Genomic DNA, 24320 nt, shown 5'->3' on the forward strand with positions numbered 1-24320 from the left:
GATCGGGATTCAGAGAGGGCCCTGCGAAGCCTCTCCTCTCCCCTGAGCGCAATAACCCCGAAAGTAGCATCCACTGCTGGTGAGGTGGCTGCCTGCTCCTCTGGCTTCCCAGTGGGAAAGGCTCTGCCTCTGCTTTTTAGGGATTAGAACTGAATATGATATTCCCACCCGAAGAATTTAAGGAAAAAATAAACAGGAGTCAGTATTGTTGCAGCTTGGTTTAAGGCTGCTGGATAGAGCAGTTGCATTAAGTATCAGAGAGAGATAATCAGTCTCCTTTATGGAAATAGCTAATTAAAGCGATGGTTATCTCAGTGCAAAACAAGAGGGCTCGATTCAGCAACATGAATGAGCTGGCGAGGAGCTCTGTTAGGAGGAGCTGTGTTAAGACCTTGTTCAGGTGACCGGATTCCGTGACCGATAGCAGCAAAACTTCAAGTCAGCAACTGACAGAGCAGCTCCCACACAGCCTGGCCAAGGTCAGACACAGCCCTTGGGAAGACTGGAGCTGCTGGGCTGCACCAAAATGTTTAGGGTGCAGGTGCAGGGCAGGTACCACTTGTCTGCTACTCCTGCAGCCTGTAAAGGCCATTAAAATTAAGCCTTTAGCAGACCAGTGTTAGCAGCCAAGTCACCCATTCTCCTAACGGGAATACCGTGCCAGTCCCTTTAGAGCAGTTAGCTGCCTAAATCAAGAAGGGTAACAGTATTATTGAGAGTGAAAGAGCAACAGGCTCCTTGCAAACTAGAGAAACAACTCCAGAAGCAGAAGGTCACCAGGGCTGACCAGTAAAAAACCTATAAAAATCACACTTTGTCCTTTGCTTCAGTACTTCTTCCCCAGAGGCAAGAGATCTCCCCCAAAGGCACAGTCACCCACAGACACACAGACCTGCTGCCAGCAGAAAACAAACAACGAGCTTCGGTACAAGTGGGAACTGAGGGGAACCACACGTAGTAACTACAGGGCTTCCTCCACTTGCAGGCCTCCCTCCCTCAATTGTACAGGAAACTGGAAATCATAAAGTATGTTTATTCACTCTGCTACTGTGCCCATTTCCAGAAGAGGGAGCCAAGCCATGGCAAGATGCAGCCAAAAATCAAACCCATCGTTCAATACAGTGATTTAAATAGTGTGTTTGGAGTTAATTCGAGGCAGGAGAGAAGCACAGATTTAACTGGAGAAGCAAAATGCATGTAATCAAATTCAGGAAAGAACTGATGAGGTCTTAGTTGTGCCACATTAATCACAGACAGGGAATACTTGCAACTCCCATGACTTCATACTATGCTGCATTTCACTGCTGGGGGCGGTAGGCACCTTACACTGACATTGCAACACTTAACTCTGATCCCATCTGGAAGCGAAGCAGGTTGCAGAGTTGTCTTTATCTGTTGGACTCCCAGTTCCACTCGGGGTGCTGCTCAGCATCACCTCAATGAACGGGTTCTTTGGGTAATTTACTTCTCAGGTAAGAAGTGAGTGTCACTGTCAAAAATAGCTACAGTTAAAAAAAGTGTCTGAACAGAATATCCATCACATGCATATCACTAAGTTTAAAAAGTAAAAACACAGACATGGTTCCTTTACTGCTGCCACTGAAATGGGGAATGAAATCAGGTCTGAAGACGGGCGCTGCCTAAAGAAAATAACCTCATGCAAGAACGCAGCCTCCTCTAGTTTTTCCTGTTCAGCTTAGTTGGTCAGAAGATTAAACCAACACAAAGATTATCGTGTTAATATTTGAGCTGACATTTACTATCATCGAATTCTGCCCACAGATCCAGACCAAACCCTGAAGTGGTGCAAAAGGCAAGACAAGCACCTGTGTCCCAGGACAGTTCTTCCTCCTGAAAGGACACACAAGCTCCCAGCTAACCAAGAGCTGCTTCCATGCAGCCTTAAGAAAATGCGTGTGGCTTCTAGTGCTAAATAACACAACTTGGTACAACTGCTGCAGACAGCACCTGCTGAGAAGGAAGCTAACCCTCAGAGAATTGACAGAACAAGACTGGTCTTCAGTGAACAGCCACCTCAAAGCTGAGTCTGACCCAGGGGTGCAGGGGGAGCAGCACGCTTAACGTGTGGAGCAAGACAGACAGATGGGGCTCTGATCACATCAACATGCAGCCCTCTGCTACTTTGGCCAACCTCATCCTCGATGTTCTCTGAAGGCAGGAGGGAAGAAGAAAGCAATAAAAATAGTTTCTAGCACCTTGACAGGTCCACTGAGAAATAAATACAAATCCTTGAGGGTGTTGTGGTAGGCTTTGTGTTTTGTCACATACAGCAAAGCAGGTGATGAGCAGGGCTGGGGACACCACTGCTTGTGCAACAGCTTCAAAGTCTCCTCACCCCTTTTCACTGCCCGGTGCCCTCACCCCAGTGTGGGTTGGGCCAGAACCCATCACACCTCGCTGTGGCCTCAAGGCAGCTGCAGAGCAAATGATGGCTCCGTGTCCTGAGATAAGAACCCCAAGGATGCTTTCAGCTGCTGGCAGCAGCAGGAGGCCCCACTACCCATGAAGATAAGACACACAGGGACCAACGCTCCAACTCAATTTAATAAGCGCCGTAACGAACTCGGACAGAAAGTGGTTGGAAATAAGTTGAGCAACACTCAGCTACTAGTCAAGGATTATTTTTTTTTTTAAGTAATGCTTTTAAGCTTATACTCAAGCATACAAAGCATGAATTTTACAAATTAAAACCAATAAAATCGTCCTAGAATAATGTAATGGCTTTCCCCTATATGTACAAGGAGTGGAAAGGAGACAGAATTATTTCCAGGTAATCTCACACACCTTCAGTGCTACACGAGCGCTCTCCACCTTCGTTTCAGCTTTTCTTCTAATGTGGGTGGAAGGAGCTGAGAGTGTTTCAATGAAAGCATCTTAAGAGAGAAAGGGGTACTTCACCCGATTTCAAGCTGTATGTTTGCCTCTTCAAAAGTCTGGAGAGGAAATGCTTTACTTAAGATTAGTTTCTGCACAGCAGCCTCTGTTTTTCCAGCTACATAAAATTAAATGGGTCAGTATTTCTCAGAAGGTACCACCAGTACTTCATCTTCATGGAAACCCGCCCTCCCCCACCCTTTACAAACAACTCCCTTGTACAACAGAAGCAACCACGGCTTAGCATAGATTTGACAGGCAGAAAAGAAACATGGCAACAGCAAAGACAACAAATATTAGGGAGGTGATAGGTCTTGGAAAAGGAGAGAGGTTTGTAACCTCATTGGAACACGCTTGATATACAGCCTTTCTGCAGAGGCAGGCAAGGTGGGTTATTTTACAACCCAACTTCACGCCCATAGCATTCATGAAAATAAAATAATCTTACTTGCTTTCAACAAAGGAGAGGTTGGGGAAGGAGTAAGTGTAGTGTACCAGGTTTAATGACCAGATTTGTTTGCCACCGCTGAGTTTGGAACAAATCTTCTTACAAAAGTTATTTTCATCTCGTTCTAAATCAAGTGGAACAAAATACGTTATTTTTTACACTAAAGCAAACCGATCAAAGTGGCATTTAATAATATCTGTTAAAGTGGTTATCTAACAAAAAATGGGTTAACAAAATCCCATTCATTAGTAGTCACCAAATAAGACATTTCTCATGCATATGACAAAAGTTCATTCGTGTACTGAGAGGTCTGTTTACTGTGTACAATATTTCCATAAATTATATGTTTCACAGCCCCTACCATTCAAGAATATTTCAAACAGATTATATATTATATTTGTATATGCAAACTATTTTATATACACTAATATAAAGATCCTTAGAAGTACCATTATCACTACCTTTACGCTTTCTCTAAAATGCATAGCTTTCGAATATTTTCTTGCAGTTACCAAAAACTTTACAGATTAAAGCTGCTTATCAATGTGGCATGTTCATAAAAACAAAGTGAAATAGTTCTATACTAATTTTATATTAAACCCCTTAAAAAACATGTTTCTTTTTTTAATGGAAAAAAAACCCAAAAACAAAACCCCAACAAACCAAAACCAAGCTAGTGAAAAATTCAAGTAATCTATGCTCAATCTTTACCCAAACACTATATGAAATTAATGTAGCGTTCTAGAAGTACAGTGAAGTTCTCAACCAGGACTGTAATACTGCATTTCTCATGGAGAAAAATGCTAGGCATGCCACAAAAACGCACCACTTTCCACTTCATCCGGGAGAAGCTTCAGATGAGACTTAACAACACAAGTGTCAGAACAGAGGAAAAGCTGATCAGTTATCTATGAAGAAATTAGAGCTATTCCAGTTTTGTTTCTGCAGTTTGTTATTAAACAAAAGTTACATTAACCATACAGTTTCTCACAAACTAAAAGTTACACATGGTTTTCAGACATCAACCGACTGGAAAAAAATAATTAATTAAAAAAAAAAAAGAAAATAACCCACAACTGTTAAAAAAATTTGGTGTTAGAATAACCAGCCTGGGTGAAGGAAAGCCAGAGCCCTGTTCTAGTTGGGGGGCTACTGGTAGCTTGTTTGTTACGTATAAACATTAAGACCTCCATACCACAAGTGCCTCGAAGTGGAGAACAGAACGATCAATAATAAATGGGAACAGATCATTTGTAATATCCATCATCTAGCTTAACCTTAGCGCTCCACATCTCTAATAGCTGCTTAACAACGGTTTCCCCCCACAAAAAATAGCTACACAAGTAAACAGTGTTCACAGTAATGCAATCAGTAACAGGTTTTTGTTAAGTTTCCGTACGTCAGGTGTATCTGCAAAGCTTTATACAGTTTAATGCGTAAGTATTCCAGTAAAATTAAGTGAAAACTAAGTTTCATTCTACAGGGTAATATCTACCATACAAGACTAGATTATGTACAGTATGGGACCGGTGTGACAACTGTCAGCGTCTCATGATGTTAAGCTGTTTCACCCATCGGCTCGGTCTTTGTTTAGCAAATCTGCAATAACTTGATATATGGACCTAAAAATCTAGAGATTGATTTGGCAAGATTAGTGCTTCCTACCACTGGATATATACCAGTGAACAGTGCTGCAAAACTGAGTCGACCAGAACATCCCATACCCAGAAGATTACAATTTGTTGACTTGAAAGTCTGGACTTCACGTGGAAAACATTAAAACTATAATCCTAACTGGAGTGAGGACAGTCAGTAAACAAATACAGGTGAAGATGAACTGCATCTCTTCAGAAAGGTATGGAAGAATTGAAAAAACAAAAATGGGAATTTCTGGTTTTAGACAGCCCTGCCCTGCTCAGGTCAAGGCATAAAAATGGCCCAAGTAGCTCCAAAACTACATTTCTTATTCAGCAAGCATAAAGGCAGATCCTGCACAAGCTGATGCATCAGAGGCTTCAATGAGCATCTCTCCCCATCCCCCCCTTAATTTCATAACACAAGCATGTCTTTCAGCTTAAAAACATCCAGTGGCTTTCAAAGCTTTAGCAGAATCACTGCAGTGCTACAGCTGTAAATTTAACCGGTGGGGGGAAAGGCCCCTGTTAACAAAACCCCTCAAATGCCTCTGGGGGCCATTTTGGTCGTTTGTGAAAGTTAAGAAAAGAACCCTTGTATCCAACAATACTCCTCCTGAAAAGATGGGTCACTGATCCATTATGAACATAGCTCTCACCATATAAAGCACCAAAGAGTCAGAAACAAGGAAAAAGGAAAAAAAAAAAACCCAAAACAAACAACCAACCAAACAACCAAGAAAAAGAAAAAAAGTCCTTAAATTATGATTTACAAGTTTGTACACTATTTCCTAAGCAAAAGGTTGACCTTACTGCAAAGTTTATAGATGAAAACTTGACCAGTTACTTTTAAGGGGAATGTATATCTGGCTATAACTTAAAGGTAGAAAATATTCACTGTTCTATATACACATTTCAAACAGGAGACAGTTAAACTTAACTGAATAGTTGCCAATATAACTCCGTATTAACTCAATGGCCACTAAACTAGGCATCAGTAGCCAATTTGAAAGCTTGAGTTCTGTACTTTTAAAAATGCTATTCTTCCTGTCCTGTTTAATTGGGTTTCTTTTTAAAAATGTATTATAGTGCATAGCCTAAGTCAGACTTTCAAAGAGATACAGCGCCTTTCAATGCAGTTTTTGCAGCATTTAAGAGGGACTTTTCTCCCTTCAAATTAGATGTTCATTGAAAAATCTGAATTGAGTGCTGTACTGTAGTAAAAATATTTCAGTCACAGACTGATATAAATGTATACTGTGCAGTACTAAGGTTGTTTGATGTCCATCTGCACACATTTTACTTGGGTTCTTCAATCGTCCCCTTGCTGAGGTCTGTCATTTTGGGATATTTCACTTTCTTCTGGTCCAGCTCATTCTGAGCCCACAGTAGTAGTTTCAGTAATTTCGCCAACTTGGGTGTTGATTCACGATTTTCATAGTCTAGAACAGCTTGGTTAACCTCACTCCATACCTGGAAAAGAAATGCCAGAGTTCAGCACTAGTTTTCCTATGATTAACACTGCTAATGTGAGTTAATTCCTCAGAACGTGGTCAGGACAAAGCTCCAGAGACTATGAGCCTGGAGAAAAAGAAGAGAGTCAAGTAGTTGAATTCATTAAAACATTTAAAAAAGTAAAATCCTGCTCAGGAAATACTCATCTTTTGCATACCACTATATAGATTTTTTCCTAAACATTGCAGAAGTATTTGGACATCATTTTCAGCACACAGAAAAGAAAGACATCAAGTTCCTGATGAGAAAAGAACTACCTTCTGTCGCTGCATCATGTTGAGCAAGTCTCCAAATGGTGATTCTTCAGGATTATCAAAGGCAAGCAAAGCCAGGGTACGCTCCATTTCTGTCAGGCATTCCCTGCTCTCCTCCCCTTGTTCTGCTAATTGGGTCTGAGCAAATTCCAGAGCTGCTTCTGTCTCGCGCTGCCGAATCAGTTCGATCAAATGCTGCTGCTACATACAGAAGACACAGCAATGTCAGCTAACCAAATTAACAAATCTTCAGTATTGCTATTGTAATCTTCAGACATTAGCAAGTAATTTGAGACAAACACTTTTTTTCCATAATCTGACAGTTTGAGGTCAATTCTTCCCCACATATGAGACAAGGAGCAGCAGACTTGTCTACAAGATCTACTGAAAAAGGTAACCTGATGCTCCTGAGTAACCTGGAAAAGATGAGGTCCTAAAGCAACTACTAGAAATTCAGACTAACAGTAACTGTCAGCTGGCAAGTCACAGGCTGCTGCTGCTGTTTCAAGTTTTTGTTACCAATTGCTTCTACACCACGCCACAATGTTTCCTGGTGCTACAAAACCACGCCAAGAACATCCACATTCAGTCACAAACCTCCCAACACACTCATAAAACCTGTGCTACTTTTACCAGTTTCTCTCCAACCTCTAGAAAAAGATAAAAGTTTGCCACCTGTCCTTACCTGCAAATGGAAGTAAAGATATCTGTTTGTATCTAACAACTCTGGATGGAGGCTGTTTATCAATGCAATGGCTTCTTGAATCTGTCCTTTCAATATCATTTCCCGAATTTTTATTCTTTCATCCAGAGTCTCTAAATCAACACTGGGTTCAATTCCAGACTCCATCCGAAATTTCTCTGCTGCTTCTTTAAAGCCCTCTGAAATAGAAACATTTTAATTATAAAATATATTCTATGAAACACTTTAAAAAAAAACAGCTTGATTTGAGTATTGCTTGTGAATTTTGGGGGGTTAAAGATGAAGACTGAACTACTTAAATAAGCATTTATCCAACATGCACCTAACAGTACATGTTTCATTCACTCTTAACTCAAGCACCCTCATTCTGTAAGGATGTGTGCAACTTGTAGTCCAACACTTCTTAACTTGAAAGCTTGTTTTATACTTAAACAGAGCAGTTTACTTATTCCAAATGGGATTTTCAAAATGACAAGTTCCAAATCCAAATGGTTTTGCTTCTCCCTCCAGCCCCTGAGCCTGTTCAGGCAGTTGGTGGTTTTACTGAGAAGAAATTGAAAATTAATCTTCCCTTCTCAGACTGACATTATTTTTTTTTAAAGCTGCACCAGCCACGACCCTAAGTCACACTTTCACACATACAAAAATCATTTATGCTACCAAGATGCTCTTCCTTCACCCCAGAGGTTTCAACTCCACACCAGTGTAAACAGGGGTGTAGATGGGATGCGGATGCCTCCGCCCTGCCCCAGCTTCCTGTGCCGGTATGCATCGTTAATTGCTAGGGACTATTGCTGATGGGTTTTGATTGTTCTAAGTATAAAGTTAGGCTACATGCTGAAGGGGTTAATATTTTTGGCCTCAAAACTATTTTGACAACAGTGGCCATTCTAGTCAGTTAAAACTTGCTTCTGACAGTTGTTCTGCGCAGCTTTCAGAGTGCTACTTAACAACTGCAGTGTGTCCTGAAGACTGTTTCAGTGGCACAAAATAGAACATCATGCAGAATTGGGTCAGGTTTGTTACAGCATTCCCCAAAACACTTTCTTTTCTGGGTGTTTTAGCAAAAGAGTAAGGTTAACAAATGCCACTTCTATTGCATTGTAATTGCTTGGTCTCTGAATCTTAGTTTCTACGTAAGAAAACACAACAGCAGTTGTATGTAGCTAAAATAAGCCAACAGCAACTACCAAGTCCTCAGAGCCCTTAATTTCACTCCATCTAGTAGCTTCTTCTAACCAAAACTGTCTGTCTTGATAAAATAGGCAACATGCATTTAGGAGCCTCCCAGGGTTACTTCTCATTTTTACCTGTAACAAGGTAGTTCATGATAAGGCGGTTCATGTCTGCTCTCTGGATATGCAAGTTATTAAGTTTTTCCATCCATTCATCTTTCGTAATTTCATCAGGTTTTTCTGCATAACTCATCCTGGACTCCCACTACAAGAAAAGCAAAGCATCTAATTTATCATCATTCAAGATGTAAGTTTAATGTGTATGAGCACTATGTTACTACCATCTTTGTATTTTTTTTTTATGAGATCTTTTCAATTAATAATCCAAAAGAGACCCTTTTATCTCAAACCACAATTTTACATTTTTTCTTTCCTCCTCCTTGTTCCCACACTCCTTCACATCTACTAGCCAGTCTCTAAAGCTGCTTTCATCAACCATCAGAACAGAAAATTCAAATACCGGCTTCTCGTGCTCACTCTTAAAACCACTCCAAGCAAATCTTGTTTACAAGTTATACAGGACACGCGGCATCACGGAGCGACACAAGGAAATCAGAGATCGGCAGCTAGCCAGACAAACTGCGGCAAAGATTTAAAGCAAAGCCTCGGCAAACACCATCTGTTTTCAAAGTTGCCACCAAAACTTCAGACGGGACAGCTACCGGTGTACGACGCGTTATCCGATGTCCAACCAAAGGACTTACACTAGCTTAGCCCGGTTGTCCCCAGAAGCACTCCTGTCAACGCTGCTCCAATATTACCTCCTAGTATTCCTCCCGACAACGTATTCTATTCAGGTTTGAACGCAACACGCTTCGCTCGAGCCGGAATGTAACGATTTCCCTCTTCCAGCCCCGGCCACAGGGGCAGAGGGGGAGGAGAGGTGGCAACAACAGCAACAGGCACCGCCGCCCCTCGGACACACGAGCGGCAGCGAGCCTGCCCGGCCCCGGCCCGCTTCCAACAGGTTTTTCTTCCTCCCAATCACCGCCGAAGCCGCACCGACCCCGGGGGAGCCGCACGGCGGGAGGCAGGACCAGCCCGGCGCCGGTCGAAGGCCCGATCAGTCCCCGGCCCCGCACTCGCTCCGCTCTCAACCACGCGGAGGGGGAATAGGGCACCCGCCGCAACGGGCTGCGCCGGCCCGAGCCCCGCGCGGCCCCTCGCCCGCCGGAGCAGCCCGACCTTCCCCCGACGCGCTGCGCCGCGGCCCCCGCCCGCCACCGGCCCGCCGAGGCGCTACCGGGGCCCGGCCCGCCGAAGTGCTCGGCCCTACTCAGAACAGGCCCGGCGCCTCCCTACCGCCCGCGGCGGTTCGCAGCGGGCCAACCCGCCAGGCCAAGAGAAGGACCCCGCCAGCCCCCGTCCCCCGAAGGAAGGAACGGGCCCGTCGGCGCCATCTTACCGAGTGCGCCGCGGTGCCGGCTCCAACGCACGAACACGGGCCCCTCCGCCGCCTCCGCCAGGCCGCTGGCGCGCGGATCTCGCGAGAACCGTCCTCTCGGCCAATCAACGCCCGGAAAGGAGCGAGATAGCGCGACCATAGAGTCGGTCCTCGGGATAGAGCGTACGTCTGTCCGTGCAGGTACAGCCAAACGCGGGGATTTGGTACCATAGAGACGGCCCAGGGTGGCGGCGCCTCGGTACCATAGAGGCTGGGCGAGATCTCGCTGCGTCCGCCACGGCGCGGCGGCGGCGGCCGAGGCGCGGGGCGAGCAGCGCTGCAAGATGGCTGCTCCGCCGCCTCAGGCAGCCGGGGGGGGGGGGGGGGCGGCAGTGCCGGCCCGTGCGGACGGGGATCGCCGCCGCCAGCGGGGCCGCGCAGGGTTGAGCGCGCCGGGTCTCTTGCCCCTTCCGTGCCTGCCCTCAAGGCCGCGGGGCTGGCATCCGCGCTCCTCCGCCATGCCGCCTCCCGCAGCGGTCCGACCACCTCTGCCGGGAGCCGCTGCCCGGGGGCTCGTATCCCTCCGTGATAATCACGGCTGGGGTGGTAGTGTGGGCCCCCTCGGGGGAGGGACACCGAGCCCGCCAGTAACAGCCGAAGCGGAGCTGGAGCGATCGGCTGGTGCGAGCTCCGCTCCAGTGGGTGTGCGCAGGCAGCGCCGTGTGAGGGTGGGACTGCGGCGGCAGGGGCGCAGCGCGGGCCGCGGGCACAGTGTCGCTCTGGAGCCTGGGCAAGGCCATGGGAGCGCGGACCGCTGCCGCCAGCCTTGGCCCCACCAGGGTAACGGGAAGGGCCCGCTGCCGCAGTGTGTGTGTCCCACCGGCTCTCCCGCCCGGGGCTGAGGATCGCCGCCAGAGCCTGTGTCAGCTGCTGAGGAGGCAGTAAACTCGCTCTGGGCCAGAGCCGGCCGGGCTGTGTCACCGTGCTGTGTGTAACAGCCGGCGCAGCACCTCAAGTCGTGCGTTTCAACGGAGAGCCGGCTCCGGGGGCACAACCCCCGTGTGTGAAACGCTGCAGGTGACACTCTGGAAAACGTGGTTTCACTTCAGAATGGGGCTGCAGATACACCTACTCATTTTCCACTCTTGGGTTTGTAACACAGCTTCCAATACCCTCGCTACAGTTTTCCCTACGCTGAAGTGGAGAAAATCTATGATGTAATCAATAATTAATCACTTTAACTCATTTCCCCAAGCCTCCAAGTTTATAAACAAAACAGAATTGGGGACAAATACTTAGTAGTACATGCCATTAATCATGAGCCACACGGCATTAGCCGTATGACAGAGCTTGTTGGAAGTACTCCTACTGATGAGAAGAGGCTCACACTTTAAAAGCGAATCCCAATCGATTTGAGTTGTCGGGGAACAAATCTCACCCTGTCCTTGACCAGGTTTAAGAACCTCTTTGGCTTAGCTGTCCCGCCCGGTTCTTGTCAGCTCCTCCCTCGAGGAGGGGTTTCGCAGGGGCCGGGGCCATAAGGCAGCGGGGAGGTGCGGGCCTGTCTCTGGGGAGGTTTCTCGAGCAGGGAGGTGTGCCCCGAGCAGGGAGGAGGAGGTGGGTGAGTGTCGCTCACTGCCGTTGCAGTCGCAGGTAAATTGCTTTTGGGTGCTGTGTTAGTTGGGGTGTGTAGCGTGTGTGAGGTGCTGGCAGTGTGGGGCTGGCACCTGCCCTGTCAGGGGCTGGGGTGTCCAACCCACGGCAGCAGCAGTTCCCCTCTCTTATCCTGGAGCTGAGGAATAATAAGCACGGGCCCAAAGTAGCTCCCGAGTTGTGGGTTTGTGCGTCTTGAGGAACAGTTGGTTTGTTGTTGCTGTGGGTTGTTGAGTGTTTCTAGAAGCTGGTGTGATTTCTGGCTGTGATGTTAGCAAAAAGAAGTTTGTAATATGGCTGTGTGGAGTGTTGTGGCCAGCTCTGTTCTCCTCCCTTTCATGTGCTGTTCAGCTTTTTGATGCTTCTGGTAAGGCTGAACCTTCTTAGAAACTGGGCTTTCACTGGGGAGAAGAGGCTTTCTGGCCACTTTAGTTGCAACAAACACACTTTGAATGTTGCTACCGAAGCATTTTCTTAGCGAAAGTGAGGTGCCTTTCTAATGCATTAATTGTTTTTATTTGGTAATACTAAGTAGTAGTACTTACACTGAGGCTTTTTTATGGCAGCACTGGCCCAATGTGATAAAGTCATAAGCATATAAAACCTTACAAAGCTATTCCTTTATCTTGAGATGGGCCTTTTTTCCCCACTGATGCTCTGGGTGCAATGAAAACTCTTCATGTTTGGGGGGCTGAGCAGTATCTTGAGTAACTAATGATACCTGTTTTAGAACAATGCTTTCCTGACAGTCACCTTCTGTACCCCTCTCTTTTTTAACTTGTACCTCAGCAAATAAATGTGTAATCAATTCCATATAACACCTGCTTGCTGTGTTTAGTGAAGAGGAACACTTGTGTTCTCTGTGTTTTGACCTGGAAAGGATTGGAAATAGCAAACTTGCATGGCTTTTCATCATGAAATTCAGAAGGGAGTAGGATGTTACAAAGCAGTGCAGCAATTCAGAGCAAAACCTTCATCCATAGTTGCTCCTCTCGTTAGCACTACAGCCTAACTTCTGTTAAAAACACTGTATTTTCTCCAAAGTTGGAACCAAACCTTTATTACTCAAGGAAAACCTTACAGGAAGCTTCTGTGACTCCAAAGGTGGATGTAAAGGCATGGAAACAAGCTACTTTGCCCTTGGGAAACTATCATGTGGCTTCAATATGCCACTGTCCTACAAGAACCTTACAATAGTGAGGGCAGTAGTAACATGGAAAGCTGGGTTTCTGGGGAAGGCTACAGAGTTGAGACGAAAAGAAGCTTAAGTGTAATTGAGGGCAGTTCATAGAACTTTTACATCGATTAGGCTTTGAGAAATTCTGATCTCAAAGAGGTACTCTATCAGAGTTGTGTGAATACCAAACCAAAATCACCAATTCCTGGACAAGTCACAAAAATCCCAACCAAAAAAACCCCAATGTATACCTTTTTTGAGGGGTAGGAGGGAGAGTTTATAGGGTGTGTGTGGGGGAATCTGCAAGTTCCTGTCAGCTGGCAGGGAAGGGGATTGCTCTGTTTCTGTCAGTATGATTAATGCTTAATAAAGTATTTCTCTGTGTTTGTCTAGCCTTTATGAAAAAGGAAGTATTAGGAGCCTTGGAGGATCAAGGCCCCAGAAGATATGCTTCCTTGACACCTGACTTAACCTATTCCGAGTGATGTGCTGAACTCTGAGGACAGAGGCTATTTTCCCCAGAGAAAGGTAAAGCTGGAACACAACCAACAGAAAATAATCTCTTCTGACTAAAAATTATTAATGAGTTTAAAAAAGACCCTGACCCAACGAACAACAAAAGCCAGATGTGGAACAGGGAAGAGAACTTGCTCATTTGTTTCTTCCCAGCTCTCACAGGCTCACTATATCTTTAGTTTTTTTACCTGGCTGCTGAAATTGGCTCACTAGAACATTTGGTGAGGAGTTGCTGAGGGAAGGGGTGAAGGTGAAGTAAGTATTCTGTTGAAGGGTTTGCATCTTCAACCACGGGGAAAGGTGGGTGTCATGGTGAGGGGAGAGGTGAATGAGGGAACTGACATCCCAGACCTGGGGATATCCTCTCTGCACAACACAAGCATGGTGTCTATCACAAGTCAGAGTTTTTTGGCTCATGCTTAAAGACTATCTGTGAGACACTACAAATAGAAGTAAGGCCAGTTTGTAGATACCTTGAAGTTTAAAAAAAAAGAATAGGGAAATCCAATGGATAAACAAATAAGATGTGTCAGCTGCAAAGGAAGGTCTCAGTGTACCTACTGCCTGAAGCAGAAGAGATTTTGGAAAGCAGTGGAAAATGTTTTAAGGAGAGTTAGTGCTGAGGGATTTGTAACTAGCTCAGCTTAAGCTTCTCTGGTGTTTAGGAAGGAAAGAGATAAAGGTGCTTATTAGGCTGTTTTAGAAGCTGTTTGATAGTCATTAATCTCTGCTAGGATTTCCCAGTGGTGTTTGCAGTGAGAAACTCTCATTGCATTATGAGAAGAGTCCTAAACTGAAACAACTTGCAGTACATAGATCACAAAAAAAACCCTTGTGTGCTGCCACGACAATGCAGACTCAGACCAGTAACCCAGTTGTAAATTTCCTGAGTTAACAGAAATTAGGCTCTAACAGGAAAATAATTAGGAAGGGAATGAGGCAGGGAAAGGAACGGAAGTGTTGATGGTACAGTTAGGTGATACTCTGACTTGGGCTATAACACAAAGATGTAGGGGTTTTGTGGGCTGGAAGTGCAAATTGCTTTGGATAGCATTCACTGGGTGTGTGAAGTGAATCAGTATTAGGTTAAGCAGGTGTAAGCCTCTTAGGAAATGTGTGTAAGAGGAATTGAATACTCGTTTCACTGCTGGATCCCATCGCAGGCATCCCCCATTCACAGTCGGTGTACAACGTGCTTGTTCTGCATGTTCCCCTTCCCTTGGTGTGTAGCTCCTGGGTTTGAGCACTCCCTAGATGCTAAATATGTCCATTAACAATATGTTGTTAGCTTTTCACAGGCCAAAAATTACAGTGCAGCTTCATCTACCAAATCATAAGGTATTTCCCTCTCCATGTGCTACTCCTTTATTGTAGCTCTGTAGCTGCAGAACAAAAATTAAACTTCTGCTTGCCTTTAATCATGGTGTCCTGTACTTTTGCACAGGAAGCTGCGGGGTTTTTTTACCTCTTGGTGTTCCTGTGTGTAGTAAGTATTAATACTGCTCAGTTCTACAGGTGGAGAAAGAGGCTGACTGCTATCAGGCAAAAAGCTAATAGTTGCTTTTCCAACATTACCCTGAGCTTTTACCACCAGAAGTCTTATAGATTTCTAAAAGAGGTAATCAAATTACTCAATAGAATCCTGTAATTGTATAGAATTAATGCTAAATATGTTTGTTTCTTCAAGTTTTCATTCCTTAATCCGTGCTAGTAAACACTGTGCCTGTCTGGAATTGGTGTTATCAACCCATAAAGAACAGTGTACAGGGTCAGGGTGGATCAGATCCAAACATCACACCTCCAAACACCTGCATGGCTGTTGAGCTGTGTGGGTCAGGCGTGTCTGCCTGGTCCCACGGGTCCTCCTGTCAGCCTTTGGGACCCTTTGGTGGTTGTAGATGTGTTCCGGCTGCTGGCATCACAAATGCTGATAGTACAACCAAAACTCTATATAGCAGATTGGACCCCCAAGAGTGTTTTGAGTAGCATCATTGCTTTTAAAGGGTGTTCACTAAGAAACCACACAGTGGATGAGCTGATCTAGTGCATGGCTCCCTTCCAGAGCACTCCATAACTTCGACCCAAGGGAAAGCATTATTGCAGCAACTACTGTTTTATTCTTCTGAAACAGAGAACAGAGTAGGAAAAAACCCAAACCTGCCATGGGATCAGCACAGGCGGGAAGCCTCGCTGAAGTGAGCAGTTGGCTCTGCAAGCAGCTGAGCTCTTCTGCCATAGCTAACCCTGTGACAAAGCTGTGCAGTGAGAGAAATCTCTGCAGGCAGAATGGTACTGAGCGCTGCTGCAGCGCAGTTTTACTTTGCACTTGGAGCCTCACGAATCTCAAGTAAACCCACAAGTCCCTCTGAGGTAAGATTACGCCATATTTTGGTAAGAAAACTGGGAGCAGCGTCGTTGTTCCCACAAAACTCCTCTGCAGAGGAAGCCCTGAAGCAACCGGGGCGGCCTGCCTCCTGGTTATACCCCGGTGGCCGCAGAACGGCAGCGTGGGACGGGAGAGGACGGGACGGGGACCCCGCGGGGAAGGGACGGGTCTCCCCTGGGGCTGAAGGCGGCCGGAGCCGCGAGCAGCGATGACGGAACGGCCGCGCCGCCGCTTTCCCGCCCAGCGCCCTGGCGCGAGGAAGCGCGCGCGCCGCCCGGCCGGGAGGCGGAGCCAGCGGCCGCCAGTGTCTTTCCGCGGGTCGTGCGCAAAATAGACGTTCTAGGCAGCCGTTGGCCGCCATATTGGTTTCTATGGTAGCGGGGGAGGAGCGTCCCCGCCCAGCACTCCGGAGCGGTTGTGAGGAGGAAATGGCGGCTGGGCTCGGCTGAGACCCTTGACGGCGGCGGCGAGATTTACCCCCTCCCTCCCCCGCCCCCTCCCCGCGGTGAGTGAGTGAGGAAGGCAGCCGGAGAAGCAGCGGGAAGGGAGGAGAAAGGGAGCGGGGCCGCCGCTGCGGCGGAGGGATGGCGGAAAAAGGGGCGGCCGCCTCCTCCGGCCTGGACGCCTTTGGGCTCGACTAGAAAATGGAGGCGGGCGGGTGGTGCGGGTCAGGGCGGCCGGAGGGACCTCGGGGCGGAGCGGCGGGGCCTGTTCTCAGGGCACCGTCGATGCGGCTGCAGGGAGCGGGCACGCCGGAGGCCTGGCCCGTTTCCAGAGGAGGTCGGCGACTCGATGCGGGGGCCCCGGAGGAAGCTAAAAGCCGCCGCCCCGTAAGCTCATAACGTGGTTGGGCCGGAGCGCAAAGGACGCCCTCCCCGGGCGGAGCGGGCTAGAAGGCGGGCTCCTCCATCTTGGGGGGGAAAGGAGAGGATGGTTGTGCTCTGAGGCGATCGAAGTCATAACGAAGCTGACGCCGGCCACCCTCCCCGCGACGTTACAACCGACCTTACCGTCTTTCTCATGTTTCACCGTTGCCATAGTACCGGACGAGGGGCTCGCCGCCGCGGCCCCCGTGGGTGGCTGGGTGCGGGGGTAGAACCCTTCGTCGGGCCGGTGGGGACTCTAGATACCCACCCAAAACCCACCGAACCCTCGCTCTGGGCTTGGGGGGTCGTGGGAGGGTGGGACTAAACCTTACCTGCTGCGAGGTGATGTGGTTTTGCTCCGGGCGGTGGAGGCGATCACCCTCTTGGTGAGTTAAACAAGCAAAGTTGTACTTCATCACCTTCTGATAGCTTTCGTGTAGGGGGAAGGAGGAGGGGCTGGATTTTTAGACCGTAGTAATTGTTGGCTGGCTTTAAATCTTCCGTAAATTCCCTGTCAATAACTATTCCCCGCCCCTTGCGCTACTGTACTGAAATACTGTCTCTTGGAGGTGATGGTAGTTTGGAGCTGCTTATTTGGCTTGCAGCAGACCTATTTTTTGGTGGCCAAATTCTTTTTCATCCATCAGAATAGTTTTCAGTTTATACCTCCAAGCGATAGCTATGTTTTAGTAATGGGGTAAAAAAATCTTTGCCGGTTTTGCTTGTAGTTTTTAACTGGGAAAGACCGTTGCAATCTCTCTAACGTGTTACCAAATGTATGTGTGTTACACTGTCCCTGCTGTCTGTACGTCGGTAACTCAAAACAGTGTAACATGCTGCTTTTCTTGCATGGGCTTTCATGTTTTCCTTCTAGGAACTTAAGTGAGACAAAAAAAAGAGTGGTGATTCCTTTTATTTAACTCAAAAAGATGTAGATTGCATTCCTCATTTTCCTAGGTGTGGGGTTTTTTTTCCCCCTGGATAATCTACTTGATTTTTAATTTTTTTTTGTAGAAACAGCTTTTTTGAACACATAATCATCACATCCTTGTTTAACTAAACTCTTTGGCAGCTGATAATCAACTATATTCTGCTTTATGAGAACTTGTTCACTATCTGCTCTTTTGTCTTGGATTTATGCAGTTTTCTTGTAAGTGATAATTGGTTTAGCTTCAGCTGCCTTGATGCAACTTCTGCAATCAGAATTTACTACCTGTTTAAGCAGTTTAATTTCTAGTCAATGAAAAATAACAATGTGTAGTTACTGTACAAGTGTAGCATATACCATGTTAAGTGTAATAGATATTTTGGGATGTGCTCCACTTTTAAGTATGCCAGCTGCTTGTTACCAGTCTTTGACATTTGGAACTTTCTATAGGAGTACATACAGAAGTAAGCTCAAAATAGCTGTTCAGTTAGGCATTAACTGATTCCAGAAGCATATTGCACATAAAGGTTTGGGGTATTTTCTAATGCACTTGGGAAGAATAAAGGCTCATGTTAGCTGTTAGCCTTCAGCCAACTTTGAGACTGCATGACTCCAGTAATTTGCTAATTGAATAATTGTTGATTTTGAGACTAGCATTTACCTGATTTTCTTTTTTTTTTTTTTACAAAGTTTGTGTTGTTTGGGGTTTTTTTTAAGATATATTTCAGTTGAGTTCTCATGGTATGCAAATGAAGTTTTTGCTCTGCTGCAAATGAATGTACAATATAAAAATTTATAGACTTGAAAACTGTTCAAATATGAAATAACATATAATTCACCACAGGGATTCAGAAGGTGCTTTTCATGCAATGAAGAGATGTCTAGAATTTATAAAAAAAAGCCCAAACAAGCCACACACCAAAACAACAGCACTACCCATATATTCCTTGTATGAGTCCAGAATAGTAAATTAAATTAAAGTATTTTTCAGTGTTGAGGGGATTCATCAGAAGTCAGTGTGTGTTCTACTCTAATCCTGCCTCTAATCCTGCAAAGATTCCCTGGCAGTAGATTCAGTTACTTGTTTCCAGTTCACAATAATGATTATCTTTATAGTTGTAATTTACAGCTGTAGGATCTTATTTTTCTACAGCCTGAAACCTCAGCTGGATCTATTAAATGGGGAGAGGAAGGACAAAGATTATAGGGGTTAGGCTGAGACTTTGTAAAATTTCACCAATAAAAATGCACGAAGGGCCTGTACTGAGCCAGAACAAGATTGGATGGCTTTTAGGTGACATAAGTGGTAGCATCTGTCTGCACTTGTTTTATTCTCTGGGGCACTTTTTCTGCTTGTAGTGCCACAAGTAGTAGGACAGCTGTAGGAGGTTTAAGGAGGGGGTGTTAATGGAGGTTTATGGAGCTTGCGCAAGAACTGGCTACTTTTTTTCCTGTGCTGTCAAGCCTCTTTCCTCACTAGGAGAGTCTTCAGCCAACTCTGTTAATGCTTTGAGGGTTGTACTGCTAATAAGGGTTTTTTTAATCTAATAGAGCTTGTGAAAGAATCGAATACCTCTCAGTTGTGGTGGTAGTCTCAAGAGCTTTGATCAGCTTTGAGGTTAAGTAAAATCTGACATTTCCAGTTAGGGACCCAAGACACAAAGATTAAATGTGCATTATGTACCGTTTTAATACCAGCGTGACAAAAAGCTTGTGCAGCATTAGTAAGTTTACTGTTTAAGAAGAGGGATTTATAAGCACAGTGTAAGTATCCAAGCTGAAATTTGACAGTTGTAGAATTGTAGTCTTGTGTGTTTTAAAAATAAACAAGGTGTGGGATGTTGAAGAATTAAACTGTGAGCCCTGTTGCTGTTCAGTTAACAGCCATAATAAAGAACTAATTTCTTTGGGGCTTCAGCAGAGGAATGCCAGATTGTGTGAATCACCTTTCCAAAGCACGTTGTTTCCTGAACAGGTGCTGAAAACACATTTTCAGTGCTGCTGGAGAGGTCAAGTTCAGTAGCAGAAATTGAACATTAGGCAAAGTTCTAAGTAATGTGTTTTTGTAAAACATTCTCTTTCAAGGTGATGGAGTGGTAAAGATACAATGTATCAATACTCAATAACAAATCAATTGAGATTTCTACTGGCTAAGCTCAGGACCATGGTTTATAAAATTGGCTTATACAGGGGTCTTTAGAGGATTTCTTGTACAGAGATATTTATGTTGTTTTAAGCTTCTGACTACAGAAAGGTGCTTTTTTCTTTTTTTCAAAAGATTTTATAAAAGAGAAAGATTTTGCTCACCAAGAAAACTCGTAAGCAGAATCACAAGCAGTGTAGATGGCTCTGCTTTTTTCTATTTGCTATCTCCCTTTTGCTCATAGTGTTCAGACCCTGTGAGCAAAAGTAAACCTGACTAAAAAATTCCATTTTATTTTTGTTGTATTTGGGTAAATTTTCATTGTTGAGGCAGATACGGGATTAACACACTCAGAAGAATATAAATAAAGGCTTCAGAAGGTATTATAGGAGTAGTAAAGAAGCTAAATGTCAGTTTGTCAGTAAGCCAATGGAGTGTGTCATCTTAGTCTTCTAAGCACCCGTGAAGCTCTGAACTAGTGAATACCAATCACATCTATATAGAACTTTTCTACTAAAATTAGTAAATGTTTCCTCAAATGCAGAAAACACTCAATATGTATTTTGGTTATCAAACACTATTATGGGCGTGCAGGTTGGAGGATGTGCATAGTGTTAAGTGTCTTTTAAGCTTTGACCTTTACTGAAGTTCTGTCATACAGTTGTCAGTCACATTTCTTTCCCCAGCTACAGGCAGAGCTGTGCTGGCAAAACCTCCTAGGTTTATGTAGGTATCCTGGAACCTGTTTGCTAATGTAGCTTTTTACATTGAAGAAATTTGAGTGAACTTCCAAAGTCTTGCTTCCTCTTGAGATAAACAGCTTCCCTGTGCTAGTGTGTTGATAGTGCTTTCGTACTGTGTGTGCAGCCACACTGATAAAACTCCCCCACGCCAGGATGGTGCTACCTGCTACCCCACCCTGCAAACAGAACGACTCACACAGGTAAAAGTACAGTTTTGCAGGTGTGATTACACCAGTGTGAGGCACTTATGCTAGCACAGCTCTGTTGATTAGGGATTGTACCTCTTGAAGTTCCTGACTTGTGCAGTTGTGACAGTGAACATCCATAGTGCAAATACGATCACAGTCTGGTCTGTTACTACATAAAATTTTTATGGTTGCCAAATTGCTGGTGGGCCTGCTCCTAAAGTGCCTCAGATGTTACTAGACATTGCTGTTTAGCTGTGGGAACTGAACTCTGGTTCAAAGAAGCACCTTTTGCTACTTGAGCAGAATAAAATACACTTGTAATATCTGGTGCTGTTCCAATTCTGCTCCAGTACCTACTGAGTGGTTCATCCCTTCATATTTTTTTCTAACTCTTCTGATCCTGTACGTCTGAATCTGAAATAAGAACATTTTATAAATGGTTTGCTTGGGAATATTATTTTTTCTAGTCCAAAAGATATCGAAATAAACTTAAGTGTGTGTGTGTATTTTGTGTTGCGTGAACCAGGGAGCTACTTGGAGTAGCTGTGTCACACTGTGGATTTGTTCATTGTCTTTTCTGTCTAACTGCTCCCGTGCACTAGTCTGCTGTGTGCATGGTAAGGTGGTTCTGTGCACTTCAAGAGGTCCTGTATTGACTGCATATGTGCAGGATTGCTGCCCTGTGTGTGTGCAGTTATCCACCGTGTGAGGCAGTGGCCTTCTTGTAAGGCTTACGTAAGGTAAGTGAGCAGCCTGACAGAAAGCATGGGAAGGACAATGGTGTCTGTATTCATTTCAGACATACAGCTTATAATGGGTGACCAAAGACATTCTCATTTGGAAAGGTTAATTTCTTTGTTATTACAAGAACGGAGACCAAGTGAAAGTATTTATCATTTCTAAAGGAAGCTATTTTATTTCTTGGAATGAATACATTTGCTTAATTATTTCATAAAGTAAGCTGTTAAGTTGGTTTGCTATAAAGTTTACAATATTTTTTCAACAGTCCCCAAGTGAAAAAAAGTGATCTTGTGAAATCTGTGAATTTATTGTCTTGTTTTTCATGAGAGAAAAATCTAGAAGCAAATCAGACACTTCTTTCTGCATATTTGAAAAAAAAAAAAGCTACTAATGTTTACATTTTAGATCTCAGTAGTTGATTGTCATCAGCACTGCATGTTGGTAGTACTTGATACCAAAATGCGCATTTAATGGGCTCTCTGGTAGTAAGAAGGACAAGTGTCTTGCACCATACTCTGGACACTTGAAATAATTTTTCAGCACCAAAAACTCAAACCTACGTTTAAAGTTAGAAAGGCTGCAAACCACAAAACTTCACTGAACTGTTTTTTCTGGTTTACCAGAAATGTGGCAGTGATGGACACCACTGAATGACTACCCCACATCCTGACACCTCAAGGTCTAACCTTCAACGGTTCTGTGTTAAAATGTCAGCAAGATAGAGGAAGAGTATTCCAATGGAGATGCAGAAGCCTTTGAAGTTTGGGGTGGGGTTTTTTTCCCTCTCTGGAAGATCTGATTCCAGTGGTGTCCTGAAGTGTCCTGGGGAGCTGTCTCCTCCTGGTGGAGACTGCTGCAGGATGGGTACCATCACTCACTGTCCTTGCACCAATGTCAAAAGGTGCAACTGTTTCTGTTCTGGGGCAGCCTGATCTTCCCTGCTAGTCGAGTCAGTTCTGTTCCATTACTTTTGGTAGGATCTTAAATGGCCTACTAGCCAACATTTCCTCCCCAATAAAAAACCCCCAACGCTCTGCAAGTATCAGAACCTGTCTTTATGAAGAGAGGCAAGAAACAACAGGTCTGAATGGAAGGGTGTCATCTGAGACTGTTTTGTGATTGTATCATCTTTTGTGCATGTAGAGTCAAAATACTGTTGTGGTACTAAAATCTACCTTAAAAATAGATTATATGACGCTTCATTCTAATTAAGCTGTATAGTGCTGTTATTGCTGCTTCATGCAGTATTTAAGAAGAATACATTTCTCTTAAATTAGGGTGAGTTATTTCTGACCAACATGGCAGAGTTAATGAATTGCATATTGCTGAACCTATACCATGCAGTTTTCAAAGCTTGTTAATGTGTTGTTTTTTTTTTTTTAATGGAAATAATATATTGAGTCTAGAATAGGAGAGAATTAGCTGCCACTTTTAAATGGGTAGTGTTGTGGGTATATGAGGTGGAATTAATTTAGTGTGTTCATAGCCAGAAAAGTGTTTACAGATACGTGTTACGAGCTTTTGTAGCATTGTTTTGGTTTGGTTTTATTTTTCTAGGTCTAACTGGGCAGTGAAATATTTAAATTTTATGCAGATTTTATTCTTAACATGATCTTTTAAATGTAAACTTCTTCCTGGCATGAAATCTTTGTATTTAGCAGGGATGTCTGGACTTTCAACCTTGGACTGCAGCTTGTATGTGTCAGTCAAGTAGTGAGACAGTAAATTATTTGGGGAGGGTGGAGGAGAGAGCTCAGGATCACATTAGTGCCTCTCTGTATCCTGACTTGAGCCTTACACCTGCTGCCTCTCTTGTTCTTCAACTCTAATTGCTGCTTTTTTGTCACAACCTTCCCATTTCACAACTTTTTTGAAAGGTATTTTCCTTCTTTCAGAAGGAAGATACTTATATATAAACTTAACCACTGTTTACTTGAAAATAAAAGACCACATGGTAGTTGGTTTTCTGTTGCTTCTCATGCAAGTAGACTGCACTTACATCTTTCATGGACAAGCAGATGGAGGGAACTGCACTGCAGCCTTGTCTGTACATGGCTTTTTCCAGTGCTAGTGCAGAACCTGTTTCCTGCTGGTTTTAGGGGTCAATGGATTGTCCCTTTTGTCCATGGTCTGAATGGAACTGCTCACTTATGTACAAAATAGGTTTTGCCCTACTGACTTCCTTTGGGCTGCTTTTGTAATGCTTGTTGACGCAAGGGATTAATTTTGCTGCTACTTAGCAGAAGGAGTGCAGGTTTCCCAGATGTCATCTCCCACAAATAGGGATGCAAAGCAATTTTCAGTGGGATCAGTTGTTTCAGTGGAGTGGAATCAACTAAACTAAACCCAACATTTCTTCTGTTTGCATCAGAAGTGTTACTATGTCAGATCTCAGATAATATTTTTCTTGTGTGATGGTAATTTATATTCTTAGTAGAATTTTTTTTTAAACCCTTAAAGGAGGCATAGGCCAAGACCAGTGCCTCTTTTACTGGGAATAAAATGAGCAAATAGTGTCAGTTGAGATTCAAATCGCTGTTAGATCATTCCAAAAGGAATGCTGTTCCTAACATCCTGCAGTTTCTTTTTAATATTTCAGAAATCTGTCCTGGATGGCTTTGGGTCTAGCCAGACACCTTGCAAGACTTCTGATTCTGAAGAAACTCAGAAAAATGTAATTAAAGGCCAGTTACAAGCCATTCTAATTGAAGCCAGTAACTTAAATACTGGCATAGACTGTGTTTGTGTCAGGATGTGATGAAACTGATCACTCATGAATGATCCTGGCTTTTAAAAGCTAGAAGGCTTAAAATACTTCCCAAACAGTCTTGTGTCTTCTCACTAATCTTAGTTTTCTGGCAGTTGCTAAATCTTGTGTTGGCTGTTGTGGTTGGTTGAGACTTCTGCCCTT

At 44.5% G+C, this 24320-nt stretch overlaps 1 protein-coding gene across 1 annotated transcript; it reads right to left on the bottom strand.

Moving 5' to 3' along the window:
* Positions 1-6047: 6047 nt before the first annotated feature.
* On the bottom strand, positions 6048-8877 carry GID8 (GID complex subunit 8 homolog; the record flags this gene model as incomplete). The annotated part of the gene is made up of 4 exons (XM_084271382.1): positions 6048-6450; positions 6750-6947; positions 7432-7628; positions 8760-8877. The coding sequence occupies 4 exons, from the start codon at positions 8875-8877 to the stop codon at positions 6277-6279; spliced, it is 687 nt and encodes a 228-aa protein (XP_084127508.1). The 3' UTR covers positions 6048-6276.
* Positions 8878-24320: the final 15443 nt, after the last annotated feature.

The sequence above is a fragment of the Gallinula chloropus genome (genome assembly GCF_964237585.1).
Source record: "Gallinula chloropus genome assembly, chromosome: 16".
Classification (NCBI taxonomy): Eukaryota; Metazoa; Chordata; class Aves; order Gruiformes; family Rallidae; genus Gallinula; species Gallinula chloropus.